Source organism: Garra rufa, chromosome 19 (assembly GCF_049309525.1).
Source record: "Garra rufa chromosome 19, GarRuf1.0, whole genome shotgun sequence".
In the NCBI taxonomy this organism is placed as follows: Eukaryota; Metazoa; Chordata; class Actinopteri; order Cypriniformes; family Cyprinidae; genus Garra; species Garra rufa.
The window spans coordinates 15,470,411-15,497,632 of NC_133379.1; the positions used below are offsets into that span (position 1 = coordinate 15,470,411).

The 27,222-nt window shown below is 31.5% G+C and overlaps 1 protein-coding gene across 1 annotated transcript; it reads right to left on the reverse strand.

Moving 5' to 3' along the window:
• LOC141293187 (cyclin-F-like) lies at positions 1-27,222 on the reverse strand. The gene is made up of 17 exons (XM_073825255.1): positions 27,210-27,222; positions 25,012-25,166; positions 24,815-24,921; positions 23,411-23,478; positions 23,086-23,282; positions 20,752-20,805; positions 20,345-20,449; positions 20,178-20,255; positions 18,998-19,146; positions 16,452-16,616; positions 16,244-16,367; positions 13,986-14,166; positions 13,796-13,883; positions 6,833-6,932; positions 6,612-6,745; positions 4,771-4,943; positions 1-423 (listed from the first exon to the last, which is right to left on the reverse strand). The coding sequence occupies exons 1-17, from the start codon at positions 27,220-27,222 to the stop codon at positions 8-10; spliced, it is 2,307 nt and encodes a 768-aa protein (XP_073681356.1). The 3' UTR covers positions 1-7.

Consider the following 27,222-nt stretch of genomic DNA (forward strand, 5'->3'; position numbering starts at 1 on the left):
CAATCAATCACAGGCTAAGAAAGGCCACGTTGGCAGCGTCCTCGTCGCGCTCCGCCTCTCCTCCGCTGTGCGCCGCCGTGTTTTTTCTCTTCACCTGTCGGCGAGTCCTTTGCGTGGGCGGCAGCACGAGTTGGAAACCGCCGGGATTTTGCGGAGAGACCAGAGAGGATGAGACGGACGGACTGGGAACGCTTTGGATGGAGGAGTAGCCCGAGCTGCGGCGGTCTGTGCAAAAGATGCTCGAGGAGAAGGAGGAGGAGGAGGAGGATAGGTGGCGTTTCCAGGGTCTGGCGCTTCCGCTTGTCGCCTCCTCCTCGGTGGGCTCTTCACAAAAGCTGTCATCATCGCTGGAAAGAGCGCAACAATGTGTTTGTCTGTCAGCACACTCCAGCGCTGGCTCCATCTGCACCTCCATAGCCGATACTGTGAGAGAAAGAGAGTTGGTTAGTCATTAAACGGCCTCTTTAAACTTTACTGAGTGGGACTGAAGAGGCGGACAATTCAAATGTCATGTAGCTTAACAGACATTTATAGTTTTGCTCACATTGTGTTTTCTTTTCGCCCATGATGCACGAAATAAAATATAATAAATATACTATAATAATAATAATAAAAAAAAAAAAATGATTCACAAAGCTGCGTAAAATTCATCCATACAAGCCGTGTGCTTCATTTAAGTTTTATGAAGCTAAAATTTGTGAGGAACGGACTCATGCAGATTATGATGGTTGCTTTTAATACTTGATCTCATTTTAAAAATTATTATTGTTATTTCTTATAAATAACTGTAATATTTAATCAAAATTCATTTCATTTTTAAAAAAATGTTAAATCATTATATTTTGTTTAGCAATAACAGGGTTTCTGCAGATATGAACAAGTGAAATTTAAGACTTTTTAAGACCTTTTTAATACCACCTTATATGAAATTTAAGACCGAAACCTGTAATGGAAATATATATTATATTACATGCATACATGTAATATTTAATGTGTTTAATGTAAAAAGTAAACACAATTTCATGGCTGTCATAAATTAAATTTATTACTACGATATACTGTGAACTTTTCATATCAGCAGATACTATTCCACACAAAATATCCCCATAAAAGTACCACTAGAAATATCTGACGTAAAAAAAAAATTCTGAAGCAATATTTTCATCAGTGCTCTATTAGCTTTTAAATCTTAAATCTGCATATTTGATTTACCTTTATAAAGGCCTTTTTTTTTTAACTTTTGAAATGTATGCATTACCTTTGAAATTTATTTTATGAATTTATCAATAAATTCTAAATGGCTGTTAGCAGTGAGATTACATAATTTACACTGCAAAATTAAAAGTGAGATTAATGTTTTAAATACATTTATTGATTTATAAATATATAAATTAGAAATGTTGGGTGTGGAGGCATACTTTTAAACACACTAAACTACCAGCAGGTGGCGATAAGTCACTTCATGAGCGAGTTATTTCAACTGATTCGATCAAAACGCTGAATCATAGCAGAAAGTTGCTAGGAGAATGCTTCTGCTAATGTTGCATATTGTCTAATATGTAAGTAACTATTTGACTAACTACTTTTTTATTGAGCTAAAATTAATGTAACATTTGTAATTGTGAGAATTTTCAGCAAAAAGCTCACTTGGTATATTACTGAACTATATCATGTTATAAATAAACTATACATTTGAAATTTTTTACCTCAGTGTGTTTCTTTAGAGTGCTGTTACATTCATTTGTTTTAAAGTATGTCACAAATAGACCAGAAATACACTATCCATTATCAATTTCTGTTTACGTTGAATGTATTAAAATAGGAATCTTTCTTGCCTTTCGATGCTTCGCTAGTTGTTTTTGTCACTTCAGTTTTAATCAGGCGGTTTGTTCGGTCGGGCAAGTAAAAAAAAAAAACATTTTAAAAGTATTTCGAAGGCTGGCGGTCAGCTAGCTCGACCTATATTTCTTATTATTATTGATAACATTATATACAGAAAAAGGTCGTTTGACCTGTATTCTGCTACTGCGATTCTGAAGACGCAGTAACTTCCACAGAGGGAGAAAAAAATCTAGTTGTTAGCAACTGGCCTTAGCCAAGCCCTATATTCAGTTTTTTCAAGCTAAGTATCGCTAAACTTGCACTTCCCCAAAGCTAAAAAGTTAAATCCATTTTACTTCCGCGGTACAATCCGAGAGACTCGCGACAATAACAGAAAGCTGATTGGCTATTGCATGCTGGTCTCATTTGTAGTTTAAATACAGCAAATTATATTTGGAATTGTGAAATAAAGAACTACAACACCATGGAAACAACAAAAAGAGAATTTAAATGAGCATTAGAGGTAGCGTTACATGGACATCGGAAAAATAAGACCTGTGTAAAATTATTTAAGACCTAGAACAGCGAATTTAAGACTTTTTAAGGCCTAAAATTTTGATTTTTAAATTTTAGACTTAAGACTTTTTAAGACCCCGCGGAAACCCTGAATAATTTAATAATAAATATTTTATTTTACAATGAATACAATTGTTTTAATAATTTCTAAAACATTTTACAATAAATTAAATATTAACAATGCTATTAATTTGTTTTGCAGTTCATTTAAAGTGTTACAACACCCCCCTGTTTCAGGGGTGCTTTTTCACACCTCTGGTTTAAAAAACGTTCTAAAATGGGGGGGTGTTCACTGGGGATAAGGGGTGGGGTACAGTGTGGAGACGACAAGGCGGAGACCGCATTAAAGTGGGAGTGACAATAAGTGAATAAATTCAGCTAATTTGCACACTGACAATGTAAACAAGCTCGCCGCTACAGCGGTTCTAAGAGCAGTGTGGAAGTGGAGGACTTCTACCCACCAGAATCCCCACACTTAGATGCAAGTGATGACAGTGCAGGTCCACTGCCTTTGTTTGAACCTTTGGACCCTCACGCACATACACAAGAACTAGGGCTGGGCGATTTTTTCGATTAATTCGAATTTACGTTTTAAGACGATGTAATTTTTTATTAAATCGAGGTATCACTATATATATATATATATATATATATATATATATATATATATATATATAGATAGATATATAGATAGATAGATATATAGATAGATAGATATATAGATAGATAGATATATAGATAGATAGATATATAGATAGATATATAGATAGATATATAGATATATAGATAGATATATAGATAGATAGATAGATAGATAGATAGATAGATAGATAGATAGATAGATAGATAGATAGATAGATAGATAGATATATTTTTTTTTACAATGAATACAATTGATTTCAATTACTAAAAATATTTCACAATGAATGAAATATTAATGCTGTTAATGAATGAATTTAATTCATTTAATAATTTTAGTCGAAATAGTAATTTGTTTTGCAATTAATTTAACAATGAATAAAATTATGATTTTTTTTACAATGAACAATGCTATTAAAAGAACGTAATTTAATAATTAAATAAAGTAACGTTTTTATTAATATAACAATGAATAAAATAACCATGAATGTTTTTTTAACAATGAATATCAAATGTTTCAATAATTTCTAAAAATATTTTACAATGAATAAAATACGAATGCTATTAATGAATGAATTTAATTTAATTCATTTTAATAATTTTAATTAAATGAGTAATTTGTTTTGCAATTAATTTAACAAATAAAATTATGTATATTATGTAAAATGTTTTTTACAATGAATACAATTGTTTTAATTTCTAAAAATATTTTACAATGAATGAATATTAAATGCAACTCATTTAATTAAATAACAATTGATTTAATTTTAATTTAAAAGTACTTTGTTTTGCAATGAAAAATTATTATGAATGCTTTTTTACAATGAATATAAATGTTTCAATAATTTCTAAAAATATTTTACAATGAATGAAATATTAATGCTATTGATGAATGAATTGAATTAATTTAATCATTTTAAATTGAAATAGTAATCTGTTTTGCAATTAATGTAACAGTGAAAAAAGTATGTATGTTTGTTTAAAAAAAAAAAAATTTAAGTCAACAATAAATTAAGAGTTTCAATAATTAAAAGCATTTTTTATATTTCTAACAATGATATTATAAAAAAATTAATTTAGTAATAAAGACATCAAAAAAATATTTTTTTTAAATTAATGAAATTCGCAACAGCACTTTTTAGCAGGGAAAAAACATGTTTCACAGATAAAAGGAAATATAGGATTAGTACAACATTAGGGTAATTTCTAGGTAAACTAGTCGTCTAAAAACTATATCCTCCTTATTTTTCTAATTTTGTGTGTCTGGCTTCCGGTTTCGTCTATGTCCTGAAATTTTCAGTTGTACAAAACAGCTTGTTTTGCTGCTTAATATTGCAAATTGTTATGTCTTACTATATTACTTTACTGTATTATCTTAATTATGAAAACACTGGTTTGTAGTGCAAACAGTTTTAGCGTTTACTGCACGCTGTTATTCTTCTCATTATTTCCCTATAGCTGATAATGAACTGGAAGTCTCACCCATAGGCTTACTTCTGCGTTTAACAATATGGTGGATAATATACATGCATATTTTTAAATAAAAACAGAACTATAACTGAAGTGGTTGCTTAAAATCCACGCATCACGAATCTCAAGCTGATGAAATCAAGATGTCGTGACACATACGTGACTCATGCATCAATACCAATTGGTTTTGTCTAATTGTTTTAGTGCAAGATGATTCAGAATATGATGTAGCTGATACATGAGCCATTTCCCCTCCCCACTCACTTTCTCCGTCCTTCTCGCCCTCGCTCTCCCGGTCGCCCTCGTAGCCGGAGCAGGAAGTGTCCAGGCTCCAGTCCAGGATGTCTCCCAGCAGCATCTCCTCCTGAGTGGACAGCTCGGCTGTGGGCGTGGCCAGGAAGCTGCCCCGGTGCGCCTGCATGCTGTCCTCTCGCCTCCTGATTTTGAGTCAAAAAACAATGCATTGAAATCATCACCATCAACATTTAACAAACAGTTTTCTTAAAGATGCAGACAAAGCACAAATTCTGTGGTTTTTCAGCACTTTTGTGTATTTGAACCCTTTCCAACAATGACTGGATGATTTTGAGATCCATCTTTTCACACTGAGGACAACTGAGGGACTCATATGCAACTATTACAGAAGGTTCAAACACTCACTGATGCGGCAGAAGGAAAAACTATGCATTAAGAGCTGGGGGTGAAAACTTTTGAACAGAATGAAAATGTGTAGTTTTCTTATTTTGCCTAAACATCATATATTTTTTCATTCAGTACTGCCTTTCAGAAGCTATGGAAGATACTTAGATTTTCCTGGAAGACTAAATATATGAAATTTACCCTGATCTTCAAATTCCAAAAGTTTTCAACCCTGGCTCTTAATGCATAGTTTTTCCTTCTGGAGCATCAGTGAGCGTTTGAACCTTCTGTAATAGTTGCATATGAGTCTCTCAGTTGTCCTCAGTGTGAAAAGATGGATCTCAAAATCATACAGTCATTGTTGGAAAGGGTTTAAATACACAAAAATGTTGAAACAACAAATTTGTGGGACCTGAAGGATTTTTCTGAAGAACAGCAGGCAGTTTAACTGTTCAGGACAAACAAGGGACTCATGAACAACTATCACTAAACAAACAAAAACACAGCTGTGGATCATTCAGGTAACAACACAGTATTAATTTGAGAATCAAGTTGAGCAAAATTCAACTTATTTTCTCTTGTATATGTAAATGTCTCATGTGAAATATCTTATTCAGGTCAGTACTAAATAAAACAATAACATGCATTTTGTATGATCTCTCTTATTTTGCCAAAATAATTAACATTTTGCAGATTCTGCAAGGTGTATGTAAACTTTTGACTTCAACCAAGTATAAATCTAAATTGCAAATGTATTGCAATTAATTAAATATAACTAAATTGATAAATATTGTAACTAGCATTAAATATGATATATTGAAACTTATAACCAAGTACAATGAAAGAATGAAGCTAAAAAATGAACTAAAAATACAGAAACACTTATTTTTAAATGATCAGGATCTGTCTGGTTATATTTCTATTTTTATACGAGATGCATATTTTTTCCTAATATTTTTCAGGGTCCAAGCACATCTTTAAAAAAAAAAAAAATACATGTATAAATTGTGTATACTATTTTTTGGTTTCAATCTTTTTTGGCTATCAGTATTGCAGATTTTAGAGTTAGAGCGCCCCCTAGAACCTGAAATGATTGACATTTGACATGTATCTTCACACTGACTTGCGTTTCATGTACTAATAATGTTTTATATTCACGAAACATAATTCTAAAGATTGAGAAAATTGGCTTTAAAGTTGTCCAAATGAAGTTCTTAGCAGTGCATACCAATTTAAAATTATGTTTTAATATATTTATGGTAGGAAATCTGCAAAATATCTTCATGGAACATGATCTTTACTTAATATCCTAAGGATTTTTGGCATAAAAGAAAAATTGATCATTTTGACCCACACAATGCATTTTTGGCTATTGCTACAAATATACCTGTGCTACTTCAGACTGGTTTTGTGGTCCTGCATCTCTAGACAGGATATAAGCATATGCATGCATTGTCAGTTCACACCTTTTGCTGTTGCTGGCTGGAGAGGACAGGAAGGCGTGCATCTCTGTGAGCTGACTGCTAGCGCTGGGCGCCTCCACCTGCGGCTCCACCTCTGGGACCTCCAGCACCTGACAGAGCTCCTTAAAGCTCAACACCTGTGACAGAAACACACATCACATCACATATAATTCACTGGATGTGCTAGACTTAAAGGGAAACTCATAGAAGATGACAACACTCACCGCTTCTCTGCTGATCTGCTGGTACGCGTCGTCCTCAAACCTCTGCTTGACTCCGGTCAGAGACACGTGTCTGTAGTCTTTGGGCACATCTTGACCGAAACTGTGGATGGAAAGAAAGAGTCAGTGAGAATAAAGACAAGATTTGTGCATTTGTTGCATGTGATGCTGTAGGATGCATCCTGAATGAGATCTTTGGTAATACCACAGAAAATTATGCAACAATATTTGTTTGGATAGATTGTAGTCACGACTCAAAGGCAATTATCAGTCACTGGTGAACATGTCACAATGGCAACAGAAATATTTTCTGACTAGCAAATGTATTCCTTGAAATTTTTGCAGTGTGCAACAGGCTTTAAAGAGACCAAGAAACCAAAATTATAGCATTTATGCATTTGACAGACTATAATTAATATGTTACCCTGGACAAAAAAAAATATTTTGTAAATTTCCTACCATAAATATATCAAAAAGTAATATGCATGGCTAAGAACTTCATTTGGACAACTTTAAAAGGTGATTTTCTCAATATTTAGATTTTTTTTGCACCCTCAGATTGCAGATTTTCAAATAGTTGTATCTCAACAAAATATTGTTATATCCTAACAAACTATACATCAATGGAAAGCCTATTTATTCAGCTTTTTCAGGTGTTGTATAAATGTCAATTTCATAAAATTTTCAAAAAAAAAAAAAAAAAGGACCCTTATGACTGGTTTTGTGGTCCAGGGTCACAAAAAACAAATACTGCATTTATGCTAATAAATAATGAAAAATACAACTATTATAAAAACCAATAACAATAATAGATTCATAACTACATTAATAATGATTTAAAAAATAAGTAAACAACTTAAAATGAAATGTCAAATATTTGAAATAATTACATAAAGTAATAAGATTGCAAATATTCTAATATTAAAACAAAATATAGAAATAATAGAAAACCGTACATAAACAACTAATAATAAAAATATGAAATTACATAAATGAAAGATAATATTTTATAACTAATGTAAACAACAATATTAATAAAAATATAAATATTAAAACAAATGACTGAAATTATAGCCAATATTAAATATTGTAATCTATTTAACAAATATTATACTATAATTTATTATATAAACATTCTATTTTCAATAACTCAAAGAACAATGAATAATATATACGTAAATGCTAAATATTATAACTAATATAAAATGTTAACAAACATTAATATAAATAATAAAAAAAAAAGAGTAAATATTGTATAATTGATACAAAGACATGCATTAAATTAATAATGATTGCAAAAATTATAAACAAAGCAATTTGTAGAATTAGATTAGATTTAAATACAAATATTTGTAATCATTATTAGTTTAAGTTATTTTAGTTATTAATTACAATTTATTATTTTTTTTCTTAATATTACTCATTTTATTAGTTATATTTGTCATTCAGATCTGGAAGGTCATATTAATAAAAAAAAAAAAAAATGTTATTTATTATTATTATTATTATTATTATTAAATACTGTCTTTTTCTACATTCGCAGTCTCACAAATGTCAAATTATGGTGGTTTGCGCACTTGGAAGCATTTACAGACCGAAATGTACAGTGGTGGCCAAAAGATGAGAATGACACAAATATTAGTTTTCACAAAGTTTGCTGCTAAACTGCTTTTAGATCTTTGTTTCAGTTGTTTCTGTGATGTACTGAAATATAATTACAAGCACTTCATACGTTTCAAAGGCTTTTGTCGACAATTACATGACATTTATGCAAAGAGTCAGTATTTGCAGTGTTGGCCCTTCTTTTTCAGGACCTCTGCAATTCGACTGGGCATGCTCTCAATCAACTTCTGGGCCAAATCCTGACTGATAGCAACCCATTCTTTCATAATCACTTCTTGGAGTTTGTCAGAATTAGTGGGTTTTTGTTTGTCCACCCGCCTCTTGAGGATTGACCACAAGTTTTAAGATCTGGGGAGTTTCCAGGCCATGGACCCAAAAGTGCAAATTTTCAGCTGATTTTAGTCAGATTATTTTAAATATCGACCAATGTTTTTATGCAGTAAACACATAGAGTTGTAAATGTGAAAGAAGTTAATGTGCTTTCTAAAAATCTTAACAATTATTAATAAATATAATACATTATATGCTTGATTTATCCCTTTTAATGGTATAAAGGCTGAAATGCCATTGTATAAGATTTTTTGTATGTGTTGTATAAGAACAGATTTTTTGTACCTGTATCTGAATTATAAATCACGTAATTTTATGGCTTAATATGTTACTGTACATCGTCCAACCACACTCATGTTCATTTTACTTGTGCAGCTCTTAAAAAAGGTCATAAATTGCCTTAAACTGATATTTAAAAATTCTGCAGATACACTGTAAATAGTGAAATAAAATTTGTATGACCAGTTACCAAGCAATGCTTAATTTTGTTCAGTCTGTGGAGTAAAAAGGTTGCTTTAGCAATTAAAGAAAAAACACGGTCAGGTCAAAGTGTCTGAATAATTGTTGGTCCCAAATTTTTATCAGTTCTACTGGTTGTCCACTGTATGAAGAAGTTCTGGGTATAATAAGTTACAGTTTACTATATTTTTCTATCCTCACTTATATATAAAAAAAAAAAAAAAAAAAAAAAAAAGTATATCTGGTGTCTGAATAATTTTTGGTTTGACTGTATTTTCATACAACAAAAGTAGTACAAATAAATGCAGGGCCATGAGTGTCACAACCAAACCTAATGCAGTGAATGTGACACGTTTTGTTAAGACTGTAGAGGGCAGTTCAAAGCAGGTCAGTGCAGAGTGATAGCAGTGAACTCGCTCAGCATTCATCTCCACTGAGAGAGCAGACAGCTCAATCTCACTGGCATCCTCAGCCAAACTACATTAACTCGGGCTGCACGCCTCAGGACCCCACTGAGCTCAATATCAATGTGACACCGGCTCATTATCACAGCTTCTTCAACTCAACTAAGATCACTCAGAGAGAAACCGCTGTAACTCGTCTCGTCCCGTGAAATCTGAAGAGCTATGTATAAAAGTCTGAAACAATATAGATGAGATAGAGTTTTCTCAGAGAAAATGCAAAAGGCCAATGAAAACGCTCCAATTTTTTCCGCCATTGCCATTTTCTCTGAAAATAAGACCTTGTTTTGGCAAAAGCCATTGTCCTCGAATGTGCGCTTAATGGAGAAAACAATCCCAGAATGCACTACGACAAGCTCAATGAAAACACTCACTGAAAATGGCAGGAAGAAATAGGAAATGTCAAAATAAATGTATTTCATCAGGAACTGAAAAGTGCTGATAAAAAATAGCTTTGCTTTGGTAAAATGCACCATTTCACCTGATATTCATGTACACAGCGTTTTTCTTTTGCTAATTACAAAATAACATTGTTAGTTTAGCAATAATGATGACAAAAACTATAATAAACAACAGCAATAATTAATGAACCAAAAATAATCATCAATTATTATGTTTTTGCAATGTTGAGTTTAGTTTAGCGATAATAAATATTATAATAAATAATGTAAACACTAATACTTCATAAACTAATAACTATAATAATAACCAATGATAACACACAAAATAACTAAACTATTAATACAAAAGTAATAAAAATTGACTCAAAATTAATATGTAAAATTTATATACTATTACGGTTTCTGCTAATATTTTGAATTTGATTTTATTTAAAAGTAGTAATAACATAATGATTTTATAAATAATAAATTGATCCCAAACATAATATACTAATCAAATTGTAATGATTATAAATATTACAATATAAAAACAAATAATATTAGTTAATATTTAAATATTTGTAACAATTATTAATATTTAATCATATAATATACATTTAATATTATAGTTACAATACTTGTTATTGTATCATTGTTTTCTTGCTGTTTATTATTTGTCATATTAGTTATATTTTATGAATTTAGTTCTGAAATTTCACAAATAATTCACATAAAAATATTTTCAGTTTTCACTAATTTAACTAAGTATATAGTATTAATTATAGTATGGAAGCCCCACTGAATAAAAAAACAAACAAACGAGAAAAAAAAAAAAAGTAACTGACTTATTACCTCAGAATTGCATGATATAAAGTCAAAAATCACAATTCTGACGTTTTTCTTACAATTGTGTAATAAAAACTGGCAATTGAGTTAAAGTCAGAATTGCGAATTTATATCTCGCAACTGTGACTTTTTCTCAAAATTGCGAGAAAGTCACAATTGCAAGTTTTTATCTCGCAATTCTGACTTTATTTCTCACAATTGTGAGTTTATATCGCAATTCTGACTTTATAACTGGCAATTGTATGTTTATATCTCATAATTCTGGCTATAACATGCAATTGCAATAAATATCTCAAAATTCTGACTATATAACACGCAATTACAAATTAATCTCACAATTCTGACTTTATTTCTCGCAATTGTGAGCTTATATCGCAGTTCTGGCTTTATAACTGGCAATTGCATGTTTATTAGGGCAGGGTAAAAAAATATCGATTCTCCGATTTTAATTGATCTTCAGTTTAACGCAACGATATCGATTCGGGAAATCCCTGAATCGATTCTTAATGCACGTGCTTCACGTAAGAGGATATGAATATTCACCTCTCGTCCTGAAGGTGTCACTAGTGTTCCTGCTGAGAGAGTTTTCTCAACTGCTGGTGTAGGGCTGGACGATTAATCGAAAAGTAATCGAAATCGACATTCAGAACCTATAATCGATCAAATTTTTCCAGGTCAATTATTTCAATTACTTTCCCTTTAAAAACACTACTGCGTGTGGAGTCACGTGACCCCGCTCCGTTACGTTGCGTTATTCCGCCGACATGTCGATGGGGAGCTTAAGCAGTATTTATACAGTAAAAAGTATTTACAGGATATACAGTAATTTTATTTAGAAGAGATACTGCTTATTTTCTACTTTTAATATTTATTATTTTATAAATAATTTATTTTGTTTCCAAAAGTGCAAGTTATTTATTTTCACTAATTAAAAAAAAAATGTGACTTTTCATTTTAAGCAATGTGTGCTTTAATTTTAGTTGTTCAACACTGATGTTCAATAAATAATCATAGATAGTAGATAGTGTGTGCACCCTTCATTCAAAAATCTCTCACTTGTAATATGTGCGCATATTTACTGTACAAAACTTGTCAGTGAACTATGAGGGCAAAAAACTAAATATTATTTAAATATAATTAAATATAATTTTATTAATGAATAAAATAATCGTTCATTAATCGTAATCGGGTTAAAATGTTCAATTAATCAAGATTTTGATTTTAGGCCAAATCACCCAGCCCTATGCTGGTGATCTAATCACAGCGCAAAGGAGCTATCAGAACATGTTGATCAGCTGCTTTTTTTTTTTTTTTGCAGAAAAATCTGGTGATCAAAAATGATTAGGCTGTAGTTAAGAACTGTTAGTTTTATGGACAGTTAGAATGTTTTGTATAAGCAGATAAGGGCTTTATAATGGGTCTGTTTTGAACGTTTTGAATTTAGAAAAATGTTTTATTTCTTAAACATGTTTGAAGTTCTTAATAGATTTCACTGTTGCACATTTACAGTCTTTTTATTTTTTTAACAGTAATGTGCATTTTGCAGTTTGTTTACATGGTGTACAATGGATGCACATATTTATGACTTCTTGTTACAGTGTTCATTTAAAATAAAAGTTGTTTAAAATAAACAACTGTGTGCACCCTATTATTAATGTAGATGTGTATTTCAGTAATAAACTTAAGTAGGAGAGTTTCAATTACCAGCATTTATATCAAAATATGGATCCCATGTCTGCAAAACTAACATTTTAAATGAAATATTGATAGCTAATCGATATCGAATCGAAATCGGAATCGAATCCATAAAAATAAGAATCGAATCGCCGGATTGGTCACAATACCCAGCCCTAATGTTTATGTATCATAATTCTGACTTTATAACACGCAATTGCAAATTAATATCTCACAATTCAGAGAAAAAGTCAGAATTTTACTCTTCCTCCATATCTGATCTTTACTGCTTTCGCCCACTCTTTTGTTACTGACTAAGAAACAGAAAAAACAAAAAGGGGAAAGAAATTTGTATTTTATTCACTTTCCATCCAAGTGACAATGTTTGTTTAAAAAGGTGCTTTATTTATTTTTATTTTTCATTTGACCAATGTTTCAAGCAGATATTATCTTTATTTTCTGATTTATTTGTTTAGTTTATTATTCTGTTTATTACATTATTTTTATTTTATTTGTAATTAATCCAGAGAGAAAGAAATATTTGTTAAATGTCATGTGCTTTACTTTTCTGCTGTGTTGAAACAAGTACTATATTGTCTTTTATTGAATAACTCTCTGAATAAAACTATCAATAAAAAGAGTTGAGACTAAAAAAAAGTCAGAATTGTGAGATAAAGTTGCAATTACTTTTTTTTTTTTATTGAGTACAGGAAACAGGCTTATAACTATAGAACCGGTTATATAGTTTTCATTTTTTCACTTTGACTTCAACTTAACAAGGGAGATTTGAAAAATGAGAACCTTTTTATATTCTATTTAACATTTTTTTTTTTTTATGGCTTTAGGTTTAGTTAACGATAACAGGTTCCTCTTCAGCTAGGATGCTGCCTATTCTTCATGAGAAGAGTGGGACTAAGGTTTAATCTCCCCAGAGCAACAAAAGCTAGACTTCTCAAACCCAGAGGAGCTGCTAATTGTGCGGCTCAAAGGGCAGAAGTGACCATCTCGTAACCACCTCGTTAACACAACGAGCGCTTGACTGCACATCACTGCCTCCATGGAAACTGACCAGCCACGATAAACCACAACTGAGCCAAGCTGTGAAAACCATTGCTTTTCCCAGACTCAGAATAAACATGAAACTTCCTTTGCATGAATTAATGTGATGGATAACGACCGACGCAGACACTCACCACTTCACATAGAGCGATAAAGCACAGGAAACCAGGTCGTGCTTGGAGAAACCGGTGTTTTCCTCCAGCTGGACGGGCCACACGGGAACTGTTGAGAAACATTTGTTAGAAAATCTTGCATTAGGCTTAAGGTAGTCAAATATCTTGCTCTGGTTCTATAGGCGTGTGGTCGGTGGGATGGCGGCGGTACCGTAGTTGTGCAGCGCTCTGGTGAGCAGCAGGACGGCGCTGGCGAGTCGGGCCGGTCCCGGGACGGTGAGGGGCGAGCAGAGCAGAGAGAGTTCACAGATGTAGCTGAAGAGGTGAGAACTGCGGCGCTCCACGGGCAGCAGCGACTGCAGCACCTTCCCATAATCCAACACTGTGGGGGTCTGAAACACATCATTAACATGTTAATCAGTTAGTCAGTGTTAATCCACTGGGAATCCCGTTGGTGTCCACCCAAATGGTTTTGTTAAGTAATCTCTTGTATTTTAGAATGCATGCTCTACGCTGCCGAGAGTTTCACGCTATAGTAAAAACGAAACCAAAAGTAAAGTGTTTACGCTCATTCAAAAGCAACTTAAATACCCTGCGCTTAGAGAGCGACTCCCCAATGCGCGCAAATTAGGCTACATAAAATATCTAGGCTGTTATAGTATGTGGGCTATAAGTTGTGTAGTTGTGAAGATAGCTCTGTATCATGATAGAAAAATTTGGTGAAAATGTCAGTATTTTATTGAGACTTGAGATTAAATAAACTGCTCAAGTAGAGTAGATCTTGTAGTATTAATTTTCACATGCAGCTACACATTGTCGGTTAAAAACATAAAGTGGCTGGTAAAAACATTTAGTGGCTGGTAGATTTTGAAATCCAGCAGCCACACTGGCCGGTGGACAAAAAAAGTTAATTTCCATCCCTGGTTGCACCCCTAATAAATATTTCATGCAATATTAGTCATATGGTGCAAATCAGTTATCAGAAGGGTAAACAGAAGTATTAGCTGCAAAGAAAAATAAGTAAATCATTTAATGTCTAAAATAAAGCCTAAAAATAGAGTGAAATAATGCATCTGTATGTTGGAAATATTCATATAAAATATCATTTTAAAAAAAGAACAACCCATTTAATATTAGAAATATTTGTAAGATATATAGAAAATAATGTTTTACTTTTAATAAACCTTTAATAAACACAATTTAGATTTGTATGTATAATGTAGGATTTATAATAATTTTATTATATAACACTCAAAAAGTAATGGAAATATGAATACAAATTGTAATATGAAATATAATCTCATATAATAATTTATCTTTTAAATTAGGGCTGGGCGATATGGCCTAAAAATAATATCCCAGATTTTTTTTTTTTCACAAATCCGATTTACGATTTAAATCGAAAAAAAATCGAAAGAATCGCCCAGCCCTAGTTATTTATTTATTTATTTATATAAATAAATAAATAAATAACTAGGGCTGGGCGATTCTTTCGATTTTTTTTTAATTTAAATCGTATATATATATATGATTTATAATACTATATTTTAGTATATAATACTAAATATATAATATTATACATTTTATCTATAACTAATTAAAACCTACCCTTTTATTATTAGAAATAAGAACACTTCTATAAAAAAAAAAAAACTAAACTTAAAACAGAAAAAAAAAACTTATTAAAAATGAAAAAATTTTGGGGAAAAAAAGAAATGTATTATTTTTGTGGTGAAATTTATAATTTTACAGCACTAGGCCACAGTTCTGAAATGTTATTTTTAAATGTATATTAAATGTATACATTTTATATATTATATTTAAGATTCACAAAAACATTTTAGTAAATACTCTAAAAATAGAGTAAAATTATCAATTTGCAAAAAAATTAAAAAAAAAAAAAAAAATAGATCAAGGATATTAATGAAAATTAAATTATAAATAATTGTTTTAATCATTTTATAATTTGTTATATTTTAGTATGTTATATTTTTTGTATAAAATTATTAATAATTATCTCTAAGAATTATAGAAATACTACAATAATACATACTAATATATAATATCTGGACGTTTCTATAATATTAGTGTATTCCTGTAAAATATTTGAATATACAAATGATTTCAAAGAAGTAAATGCACAATGTGTTATATACCTTTTTAAGACAATATCACACACTTCTATTTTAGAGATAGCCAAAACATTCAATATAAATAGACAAATATTTCATAAATACTGGGTAAAACAATCTATTTTTTTTTTTTTATTAGACTGCTTGTTAGTACTGAATGATTTTTTTTCTTTTCGTAAACACATAACTTAAAATGCCTAAAATGCCTTAAGCAGCTCTCTCAGTTTTGGCACTGTACTCTAAACTTCAGTCACAAGGCTATGTTTATCTGAGCTGGCAAGCATATAGTGAGGTTTTTGAGTTGGTGTGAAAGCATATATGTTCTTGTGCAACTGACCTGTATCTTGCCGTCCAGCACAGAGATGACCTCCCCCATCATGCGCACCAGGTCCTCATACTGATAGGTGTTGTCTGTGAGCCACACGGCCTCGCGGATGGTCAGGATCTCTTTGCTGATGTATCTGAGGGGTCAGACGAGTCAAAATGAGCTCAGCTGAGCACAGGAACACTAATAACAGAGGCTCTTTGTGGTGTGTGGCGCTCACCGTGTGCAGATCACCATGCAGGCGATGCCCAGCAGCTGCAGCTGGGCCTTGGGCACCGAACGCAGGCTCAGATAGCGGTCCACACAGCTGATGGTCACGTGCAGCACCTGACTGGAGAAGTCCTTCATGGTGGTCACCTCCACCAGCCAGTCTACCAGAATATACCTGAACAAATAAAGAGGAAATGAGGGTCAAACTTGAAGATGCTTTGTGTAATATTATTCTGAAAGCGCCTCCTGCAGGAAGAGAAAGACATGAGTTGTAATGTGAACTGATGGATCCACAAGACAATATGTTATAAAAATGTAAACAATTTAAACAAAGGCAGTAAAATATATGTATATGTTATTTAAGTAATATAATATTTGATTGATAACAATTGGTTAAATTAATATAATTGATTTATTCTTTGAAACTTTAATATTAATTTCTAGTAAAAATATTAATATTTAAAACTAGTTCAGTGTTAAATAAATATTTTGAAATTGTATTTTTGTTATTTTATTTCTCTGAAAAGCAATGCAAAATAGTAAAAAGCAAATTTTTACTATTTAATTAGTGTAATGGTGAAAAAATTGGCAAAATAAATGGAAAAAAATGCGAAACACCGCGTTCGGTATTCGGCCTTCGGCCAAGCATTTCATTATTATTCGGCTTCGGCCAAGAATTTCATTTCGGTGCATCCCTAGTAATTTTGTTATGTGCTTTTATCATTTTTATTAGTTTTTTAAAATACTTCTACAGCTTGTTTCGTTCTATTTTTATTAGATTTTTTTTAATATTCTATATACATCAAGTATAGTAAGTTTTAGTAATTTTGCTGTGCGTTCATTTTATTTTGTTGTTTCTATATTTGTTTCTAATTTTGTTACAAGCTTTCACCATTTTTACTTCAACATTTCTATATACACTGTTATAGTACTTAACTTAGCTATTTTGTAGCACACTAGTAATTTTGCTGTGCTTTTGTAATTTTTTTATTAGTTTTAATATTTCTATAGCTTTAAGTTATAGTAATTGTTACGTGCTTTCATTTTTTATATAAATAATTCTACGTACAACATGGTTTATTAACTTGATTTAAGCTTTACATTTTTAAAAGCCTTTAGTTTTGTGGTAAGTTTAGTAATTCTGTTACGCATTTTCATGATTTTTACTATTCATTTAAATACTTCTAATACACCGTTATAGTATTTATTAGTAACTTGAATTAAGCTTTGAATTTCAGTTATTTTGTAGTAAGTTTTAGTAATAGCTTTTAGTAATGTGTTTTAATTTTTTAATAAAGATTGAAATATTTGTAATTTGTCTTTTTTTATATATTTTATAAAAATATTTCTTTACCTTTAAGTTTTACTAATGTTGTTAAGTGCTTTCATATAATTTAATTACTTTCTATAACTAAGAGTTAATAATTTGTTACATGCTTGTCATTTTTATTAGTTTTTGGTATACTTCTATTATTCTTTTTATATTTCTATTGCTTTCACGAGTCTTCATTTTTATTGAAATATTTCTATAGCCAAGTTTCACTAATTTTGTTACATGCTTTTGTCATTTTATTTTTCCACATTGCATTAGGTTAATATTATTACTGCTACGTGCGTTTATAATTGTATTACTTTTTATATTTCTATAGCTTAAGTTTTAGTCATTTTATTATTATTTTTTACATGTTTCAATACCTTATTTAACATTTACATGTTTTTTTTTTTAGATATTTTAATATTGATTATATTTTAGTATTATTATTTTATCATTTTTATTTAAAGTTTCACTAATTTTGTTACATGCTTTTTTATCATTGTATTAGTTTTTATATTTCTATAGCTTTTAAGTTTTAGTAATTGTCCTTTTTATTTGTTTTTAATACTTTATTTTATTTTTATTTAACATTTACTTTATGGATTTTTATTTATTTGAATATTTATTGATTTATTTTAATATTATTAATAGTTATTATTACATGTTAGTATTATTATGTGTGTTTTTATTATATTTCTACATTGATTTAAGATTTATTAATAAGTTTTAGCATTATTGTTGCATGTTTGTCATATTTATATTTCTATAGATCCAAGTTAATTTGTTCTTTTACTGTTCTATTTTTTCCCCTAATATTTTTATATAGCTTTAAGTTTCAATAATTGTTCAGTAATTTTCATTTTTATTACTTTTAAAAAATATTTATATATTTTTTTTAGTTTAGCTTCACTAATTTAGAAAATTACTTTTTTTTTTAAACACAAGTTTTTCAATGATTTTATTTCAATTACCAAATGTGATCTTAATTAGTTTTAATAAACACTTAACTCAATACCAAGTCAAAATAAACAGCCAGTGTTATATAGTAATAATCATAATAGAAATGCATTTTTTAAATATATTTAAAACTAGAAATACGCATTTTTAAATAATAATAATAAAAAAAATTCAAGCCTAGAAATCACAACTTTCAAAAGTTTATATAACAAGGATTTCCATGACAGTGTGAACCCTGCAGGACTATTTTAAGACAGGAGTCATCTGAAGTGTTGATGTTGTACCTCTTAGTGGTGATGTCCTGTCCCTGCAGGTTTTGTGGGTATCTCAGGGGCGACGGTCCAGAATTGAAGAACTGAGCCACAAGTTCAGCACAGGCCCGCGGCTCCAGACCCAGAGGGTTTGTGGTACCACACGACTTCGCAAACGCCAGCTGGAAGATCAAAACAGACAAGTTAAACAAACACAAACCCAGAATGTTTGTGTGTGTTTAATACAGCATCACAAATGCACAGACTTTTGCATAAACAGCATCGCTCTTCATCTGAAGCCCCCATACAAGCCTATTTACACACGTCAAAGTGCCATTCAATCTGGCACAGCTGCTGATTATTACAAATAAATGTCAACAACGGCAGAGAAAAGCTCCAGATTTGATGACAATATTATGACGCAGCTTTCCCAGGCCGTGCACTTCCATTATGAGCACGCTCAGAGCACAGACATCGGGAGAATGGAAGTATAATGGAGACGGATGATTGGTAATGACCAAACACACTCCCCCTACGGACGTCACGTTCAGACAAGCAAAGGTCAAAACATCAAAATAAAGTCTAAGTAAATATTTACAAACTATATTATTATTATTATTAAAAATAAATATAAAAAAATAAAACAAGTAATTGTTTTCATTTTCAATAATAATGAAATCCTGAACAGAAGTCTAAAACTAAATCAGTTCTTCAAAATGTAAACGTTTTAGCATATTTAAATAATGAATGTATAAAAATATTTCTTTTAAATATTTCTATATTTTTTAATTTTTTGGTCAAAAGAAGTGAAATGCTGAACCTAACATAAAAACATAACAAAATATATTTTAGCATATATTTACATAATGTATATATATTAAAAATATTGTTTAAAAGTAAACAATTGTTTTCATTCTTAATGAAAGTGAAGTGTCTATGTAATTTTCAAGTAATTCTGGTCAGCAAAAGACAAAAATATATTTTAATACACATTTACAAAATAAATGTATATTATTATAATAATAATAATAATAATAATGTTTACACATTTATAAAAATAAATAAATAAAACAAATAACAGTCTCCATGTGTAACAGGATATTCAAATAAATAAGTACAATTCCACAATACGACTAAAAAGGTATATTAAAAAGTAAACTAGGTCAATTTTGTAATGCAATTCCTCATGCACATTATCATTTGGTCCAGTTACCTGAGCTTCCCAGCATCCTTTAGCAGCGTAGTCTCTGAGCGTGCGCATGCATTGCAGATACCTGCCGGGATCGGCCGCCTGCAGACAGAACATCAAACCAGCCATCAGCATCAATATCAGAGACTAGGACAGGACTGAGCATGATCACGAGTCCCAAAGAAACTTACAGACGTCCCGCGGTTCATTTCCCACAACAGATACGAGCTCTGCACGCTCCCGCACCGCGCAGACTCCTTCAGCATGGCCACAGCCTCGCCACGCTTCTCCTCATCCTGATAAACACACACAGGAATGTTATTAGGAGAGAACCAGTGAAGAGCTTTTATCATTAACATTAAGTGCTTTCTGTGTGGGACCTTTCATCTTTGAGAAGCAAACCCATCAGAGAACACACAAAATGAGCAGCATGACCAGTATTTTTTTGGATGTTGGAAATGAGTAATGCTATTTTGTCTGCTCTTGACTTTGTGAACAATCAATTCAGTGATGTCACAAATGAGATTCCATCCTTGAAGATTAGATTGCTTTTACGCAATCTTTCCCCGATCAGAACTACATTACAGGAAACACTCACATCAAACAGCTGAAGGACTCTAGCCAGACAGTACTGTAACGTTCCTCTCCGGCCCTACAAACACAAGAAAACATCAAACAAACAAACATTAGAATAATGTAATGATATGGTAACAAATCTGGCAAATGTAACAAATATAAGTACACGTTTCTCATCAATTTTGTAGTACAAAAAAAAAAAAAAAAAAAAACGACCTAATCCTTGATTAAATATTTAAAAATATAAATCTAAAAATGCAAGTAAAAAAATATAAATTTAAACTAAATGAACATGAAAATGAATTTAAAGACGTCTAACCAAGGCTGCATTTATTTGATAAAAAAAAAAAAAAAAAAAAAAAAAAAAAAAAAAAAAAAACAGTAATACGGTGAAATATTATTACAATTTAAAATAACTGTTTTCTATTTGAATATATTGTCAAATGTAATTTATTCATATGACGCAAAGCTGAATTTTCAGCATTTTTGTTATTGTTGCTCAATTATTAACAACGGTTTCTTTTATTATTAATGCTATAAATATTTAAAACTTTCTGTAATTTAAAACTTATAAAGCTAAAAACTTTTTGTTGCTTCAATTAATGAAAATATGTGACCGGTGCTGGCAAAATGAGATCGAATATGCACCGTCTAATTTTGAGCTACAGGCAAAGAGTGTTAAAAATGTCAGTTTTGGTCAAATTAGAGGTCACTTCATGCATTTTCTCTGATCTGATATCCATCCAATCGTTAAAAGACCAGGTGTAAAAAATTTTAAAAGGTGTAAAAAATTTTACACCTCCCAAAATGTTAAAATAACAAATGTGAGAGAGCGTTTTATAGGCTACATTCATTTTTTCACATTTTGTTTTGTTGCAGCATTATGTTAAACAGCTTTAAAATAGTTTTTCCCCACATCAGTTTACACTCCATACACCATAATAATGACAAAGCAAAAGCCAGATTTTTGCAAATTTTACAAATTAATAAAAAAAAAAAAAAAACACTGAAATAAGTACATTGCATAAGTATTCATACCCTTAACTCAGTACATAGTTGAAGCACCTTTACAGCCTCAAGTCTTTTTGGGTATGATGTGACAAGCTTTGCACATCTGCATTTGGCAAATATCTGCCATTCTTTGCCTCACCTTTTCACCTCTCATGCTCTGTCAGCTTGGATGGGGGCTGCCAGACATTTTCTAGAGTCCTAGTTGTTCCAATCATCTTCCATTATGGATAATGCTTCTGTGAACCTTCAATGCAGCATATTTTTTTCTGAACTCATCTCTAGATCATTGCCTTAATGAAAGTCTGTCACTGAGCTCTACAGGCAGTTATCTTGACCTCAGGACTTGGTTTTTGCTCTGATATGCATTTTCAGCTGTTAGACCTTTTCTGAGAGGTGTGTGCCTTTCTAAATCATACTCATTCAAATGAACTTACCACAGTTTACCTCCACTCGAAGCGTAGTAACATCTAGAAGCAATATGAATGCTCCTGAGCTAAATTTCGAGTGTCCCAGAAAAGGGTATGAATACTTATGCAACAGGATCTTTTCAGTTTTTTATTTCTAATAAATTTGCAAAGTTGTTACAAACCTGTTTTGTGCTTTGTCATTATGGTGTATGAGATGTAGATTGATGTGGGGGGGAAAAAAGTAATTTAAAGCAGTTTAACATAAGGCACTGTATATGGCATGTTATAGTCAGATATGACAGCACTAATGCAAGAAACATTGCCGCGGATGAGTAGCTGAGTATCTCTTAAGCAAGATGACAAACTGCTACAAATGAAACTGAAAGTAAGTCGCAGATGCTCAATCATCATTAAAAAGTAGTGAGGCGAACTACAGTATGTGTGTCTATATCTGTATATGTGATGCACAGGGCACACATGTTAAAATAAATATATAAAAAGGCTCATTTAGCCCATTTGCTTGAAAAACATCTGCACTCAGAATCAGCCATGAAGAATCAAGATCGGCACATTACTAAAAATAAATTGGGTGCTCCTATATTTTTTTTGGTGCTCCTAACTTTTTGAAGTTGGGAGTACCAGTGCTACCAAGTAAAAAAGTTAATTAATAGGCGAACTACATGTGTGTGTCTATATCTGTATATGTGATACACAGGGCACATACGTTTCAGGATTGTTTGAGGAATAATAAAAGTTCAAAAGAAAAGCCTTTATTTGAAATGGAAATCTTTTGTAACATTAGAAACGTGCATATTTATACAATTCTCATTCAAAAGGAGATGTTGATAAGTAAATTAATAAATAGATGGCACGCAAAATAATTCTTGAACAACTTTTAGTAGTGGCAATGAATGCTGGGATATTCAGGAATTACTCACCAGATTGGTCTCACACTCGGCTTCGAGTCGATCGTACACCACAGCTTTACAGCAGCCGCCAGACATGGACCACGGCGGCCGGATGAACAGCCAGATGAACGGGTCGGCCAGTGGGGACCTGAGGCTCTCAGCCAGGCTGAAGTACCGGGACGCCATGCGGCCGCACAGGTCGGCACGTCCCTCCTCACTGAGCGAGGCTGCAGGACATTCACACATCATTACAGCCTTGATCAGTCGGTCAGACAATTCAATCAATCAAATCAGACCCTTAATCAATCAAGCATTAATCAATCAATCTACACTGGGAATGAGAGCAGAAACTTACGTCCTTCATTGTACAAATACGCAATTCCTAGTTTCACAGCAGCTTCAAAGTTCCCTTTCTCCGCAGCTCTAGAAAAGACGACAATTAATGAGAAAAATGTAATAATTACATTTAAAATAAAATAAAAAAATAAAATAAAAACAGCTTGTACTAATGTTTTGAAAGTGGATACTGTGAAAATATGGATATCAAACAGGCACTAGCAAGCACAATTTAGGCAAAACTATGGAAAAAGCAATAATTATTCTATTTTATTACTTTTACTAAATAAAAAAAATATTAAAATAAAACAATAAAAACACACATCAGACCTTAAATTGTAGTCTTAATTTAAAGATTTATTTTAAATCATTTAATTTTTATTCTTTTTTTTCTTGCATCTATTGCAATTATTTTATAACTATTTTCAAGTTAATTACTTGCCTTGCCTAATCATTTTATTTTAAAGCACAACTGTGAAATTATATTAATTAGTGCGCTCACATCTATTAATCGCATCCAAAAAATAAAAATAAATAAATTGTCAGGCAATACATGTGCGTACGGTGTATATTTATATAATTTAAATTTTTACATTACAAATAAATGTACATATTTAATACCATTAATAACTTTTAAAACAAAACTTGGATGCGATTAATCAATTTGACATTAATATTAATATAAAGCTTTAGTCTTAATTTGTTCATTTTAAAACGTTAAACCACAAAAATTATATTTTGGATGCAATTAATCGATTCAAAACTAGTATACATTTATTTTAAAACGTTAAACCACTATATATATATATATATATATATATATATATAGGATGCGATTAATCAATTTGACCCTAATATTAAATATATCTCTATGACTGTCCTAATTTCTTCATTTTAAAACTTTAAACCACTAAACTTATATTTTGGATGCAATTAATCGCATCAAAAAAAAAACTAATTTACATTTATGACGGTCTTATTTTGCTCATTTTGAAATGTTAAACCATAACCATGTGATTAACTTGCGATTAATCAATTTGACACTAATAATATATACAATGGTTTTAATTTTGGTCATTTTAAAACATTAAACCAACAAACTTATTTTGACAGAAGTAATTTAATTTTGAAACACGCAGCTCATTTTTAAAAATTTAAATCACAGCCTTTGCAATGTAATAAACCAGACAAAGACATATCGCGATTCCGTTTAATTTTGATGAATAACCCAACTTTACTAACAGTAATAGAAAACCTGGAAATATTATTGAATTTCAAAAATGTGTTTTCCATGTGTGCCTTATCATTATCAAATAATAGCTCATTTTGAGTCGCTTGTTTTAGTCTGAATCAGAATTCATATTAAGCTTCTCATCTGCATTCACAAATTACTGAAAACATGGAAAGTTAGTAAATGTTATACCTCTCAAAGAGCCAAACGCTATCAGGGGCCGGCCAGCGTTCTTTGAAACTCACTCGTGCCCAGACGCTCGAGTTACTATCGATAATGTCACGAAGATGAGAATGAACCTGTGGGATCACATGACGTTCACCATTAGAAAACCACTTTTTTGTTAATTTTTTGATAAATTTTTTATGTGTGCATCCGGCTGGACTGACAGCTCTGACGGCGAGGAGATCCTCAGCGGAGAGGCATTGGAGGACACAGAGGAGCAGCTCTTCAGGAAGAGACAGCAGCGTGACGGCAGACGCACGCTTTCGGACCCGCTTCCGGACAGGCAGAGAGAAACATTTGGCACATCGACAGTGGAGCACTGGAGACCAGGAAGAAGAAACTCACAATTAAGACAATCACATTGCATCCAAAATGCAATAAAGAAACCAGGATTTGATTTCAAATCAGCATGTGGCCAAACACAAACTGCAATTTTGCAAACGTTTGTTTCATCACAGTTTTACTGGCCCTTTGAGATTATCCATATTAAAAAACTGTCTGAATGACCCATAGACAAAATTATTCACATTCCTCAGCATTAAACTGCATTTTATATGACATACAGTTGAAGTCAAAAGTTTACATACTCCTTGCAGAATCTCCAAAATGTTAATTATTTTACCAAAATAAAAGGGATTGTACAAAATGCATGCATTTGATCCACAACCGTGTTTATTTTTTGTTTAGTGATAGTTGTTCATGAGTCCCTTCAGTCTGTCCTGAACAGTTAAACTGCCTGATGTTCTTCAGAAAAATCTTCAGGCACACAAATTCTTTGGTTTTTCAGCATTTTTGTGTATTTGAACCCTTTCCAACAACGACTGCATGATTTTGAGATCATACACTGAGGACAACTGACGGACTCACATGCAGCTATTACAGAAGGTTCAAACACTCACTGATGCTTCAGAAGGAAAAAAAACACCATGCATTGAGAGCTGAGGGTGAAAACTTTTGAACAGAACAGGGGTGTGCATTTTTCTTATTTTGCCTAAATATCATATTGTTTCCATTTAGTACTGCTACAGAAGATGTTTGTGTTTCCCAGAAGTCAAAATAAGTTACATTTTCCCCAATCTTCAAATTGAAAAAAGTTTTCTCCCCAGCTCTTAATGCGTAATTTTTCCTTCTGAAGCATCAGTGAGCGTTTGAACCTTCTGTAATAGTTACATATGAGTCCCTCAGTTGTCCTCAGTGTGAAAAGATGGATCTCAAAATCATACAGTCATTGTTGGAAAAGGGTTCAATCACTCAAAAATCCTGAAAAACCAACAAATTTATCACTAAATATAAAAATATATATTCAGGTAACAAAACAGTATTAAGAATTAAGCGTATGTAAACTTTTAAACAGGGTCATTTTTATAAATTCAACTATTATTTTCACATGTGGACTGTAAACGTCTTTTATGTGAAATATCTTATTCAGGTCAGTATTGAATTAAAAAAAACATGCATTTTGTGCGATCCCTCTTATTTGAGTAAAATAATAAAAAAAATTGCAGATTCTGCAAGGTGTATGTAAACTTTTGACTTCAACTGTATCTCAATTACTGGTCTGTCCACTAGATATTGAAACTGGAAATTAAATATAAATAAATACATACAAATCTTAATCGGCTGAGCGCTGCAGAAAGTGCTTTAGTAGTACTATGGTATAAAGATGGCAATACCATGGTAACGTTACTTAGATATACACTATAGTGCCAATAGACTACTATAATCATAAACCATGATATTTGCATGTTATATCAATGTACTTTAAAAAAAAATATCCTGGTGATACCATGGTACAAGCCCAATAAGACATGGTATTACCATGATACTAGGAAGGTAGCATTGCAAGGCGTTGCATTGCAAAATAGGTCACGAAGAGAGCTTATTCACATCTTTTTTCAATCCAAACTGGTTTAAATTCTTAAAAGCGTATTGATATTAATAGAAGACGCTTATTTTGTATAAAAACGATTAGTTTCGTTGCTTTCCAATGGAAGTTTTGACATGCTCACAACCAGTAGCCAGTTTTCCCTCCTTATTGACAAAACAGTCGTGGGACAGAGGATAACTGACCTCTCCTCAGGAGATGTTACGTTAATATTTACTCAAACAACTTCATCAACACTTATGATTAATAAAATATTCATATTTATGTAACTTAATTTAAGTTTATTTCAATTATAAACCGGTTAACGGGTCAGTAAAGTTTGATAACGTTAGCTAGCTGCTTAATAAACCTCAGCTTTGATTATGATCAAATAAAAACATAAATGAATAATATTATCGATGAAATGTGTAATTATAACCTTACTAGGGTTAGTTAACTGAAAGTTGATCATTTAAAGTGATATAAGTAGTTACTTACCGCCCGCTTTCAT

Bases quoted from the DNA above. Each gene is read 5' to 3' on its own strand.
- LOC141293187 (XM_073825255.1), bottom strand. The intron at 20,806-23,085 runs GTGAGTAATTCC...TTGTGTTTGTAG, and splicing joins CCGAGTGTGAGACCAATCTG to GGCCGGAGAGGAACGTTACA. The intron at 4,944-6,611 runs GTGTGAACTGAC...ACTCAAAATCAG, and splicing joins CCAGCCAGCAACAGCAAAAG to GAGGCGAGAGGACAGCATGC.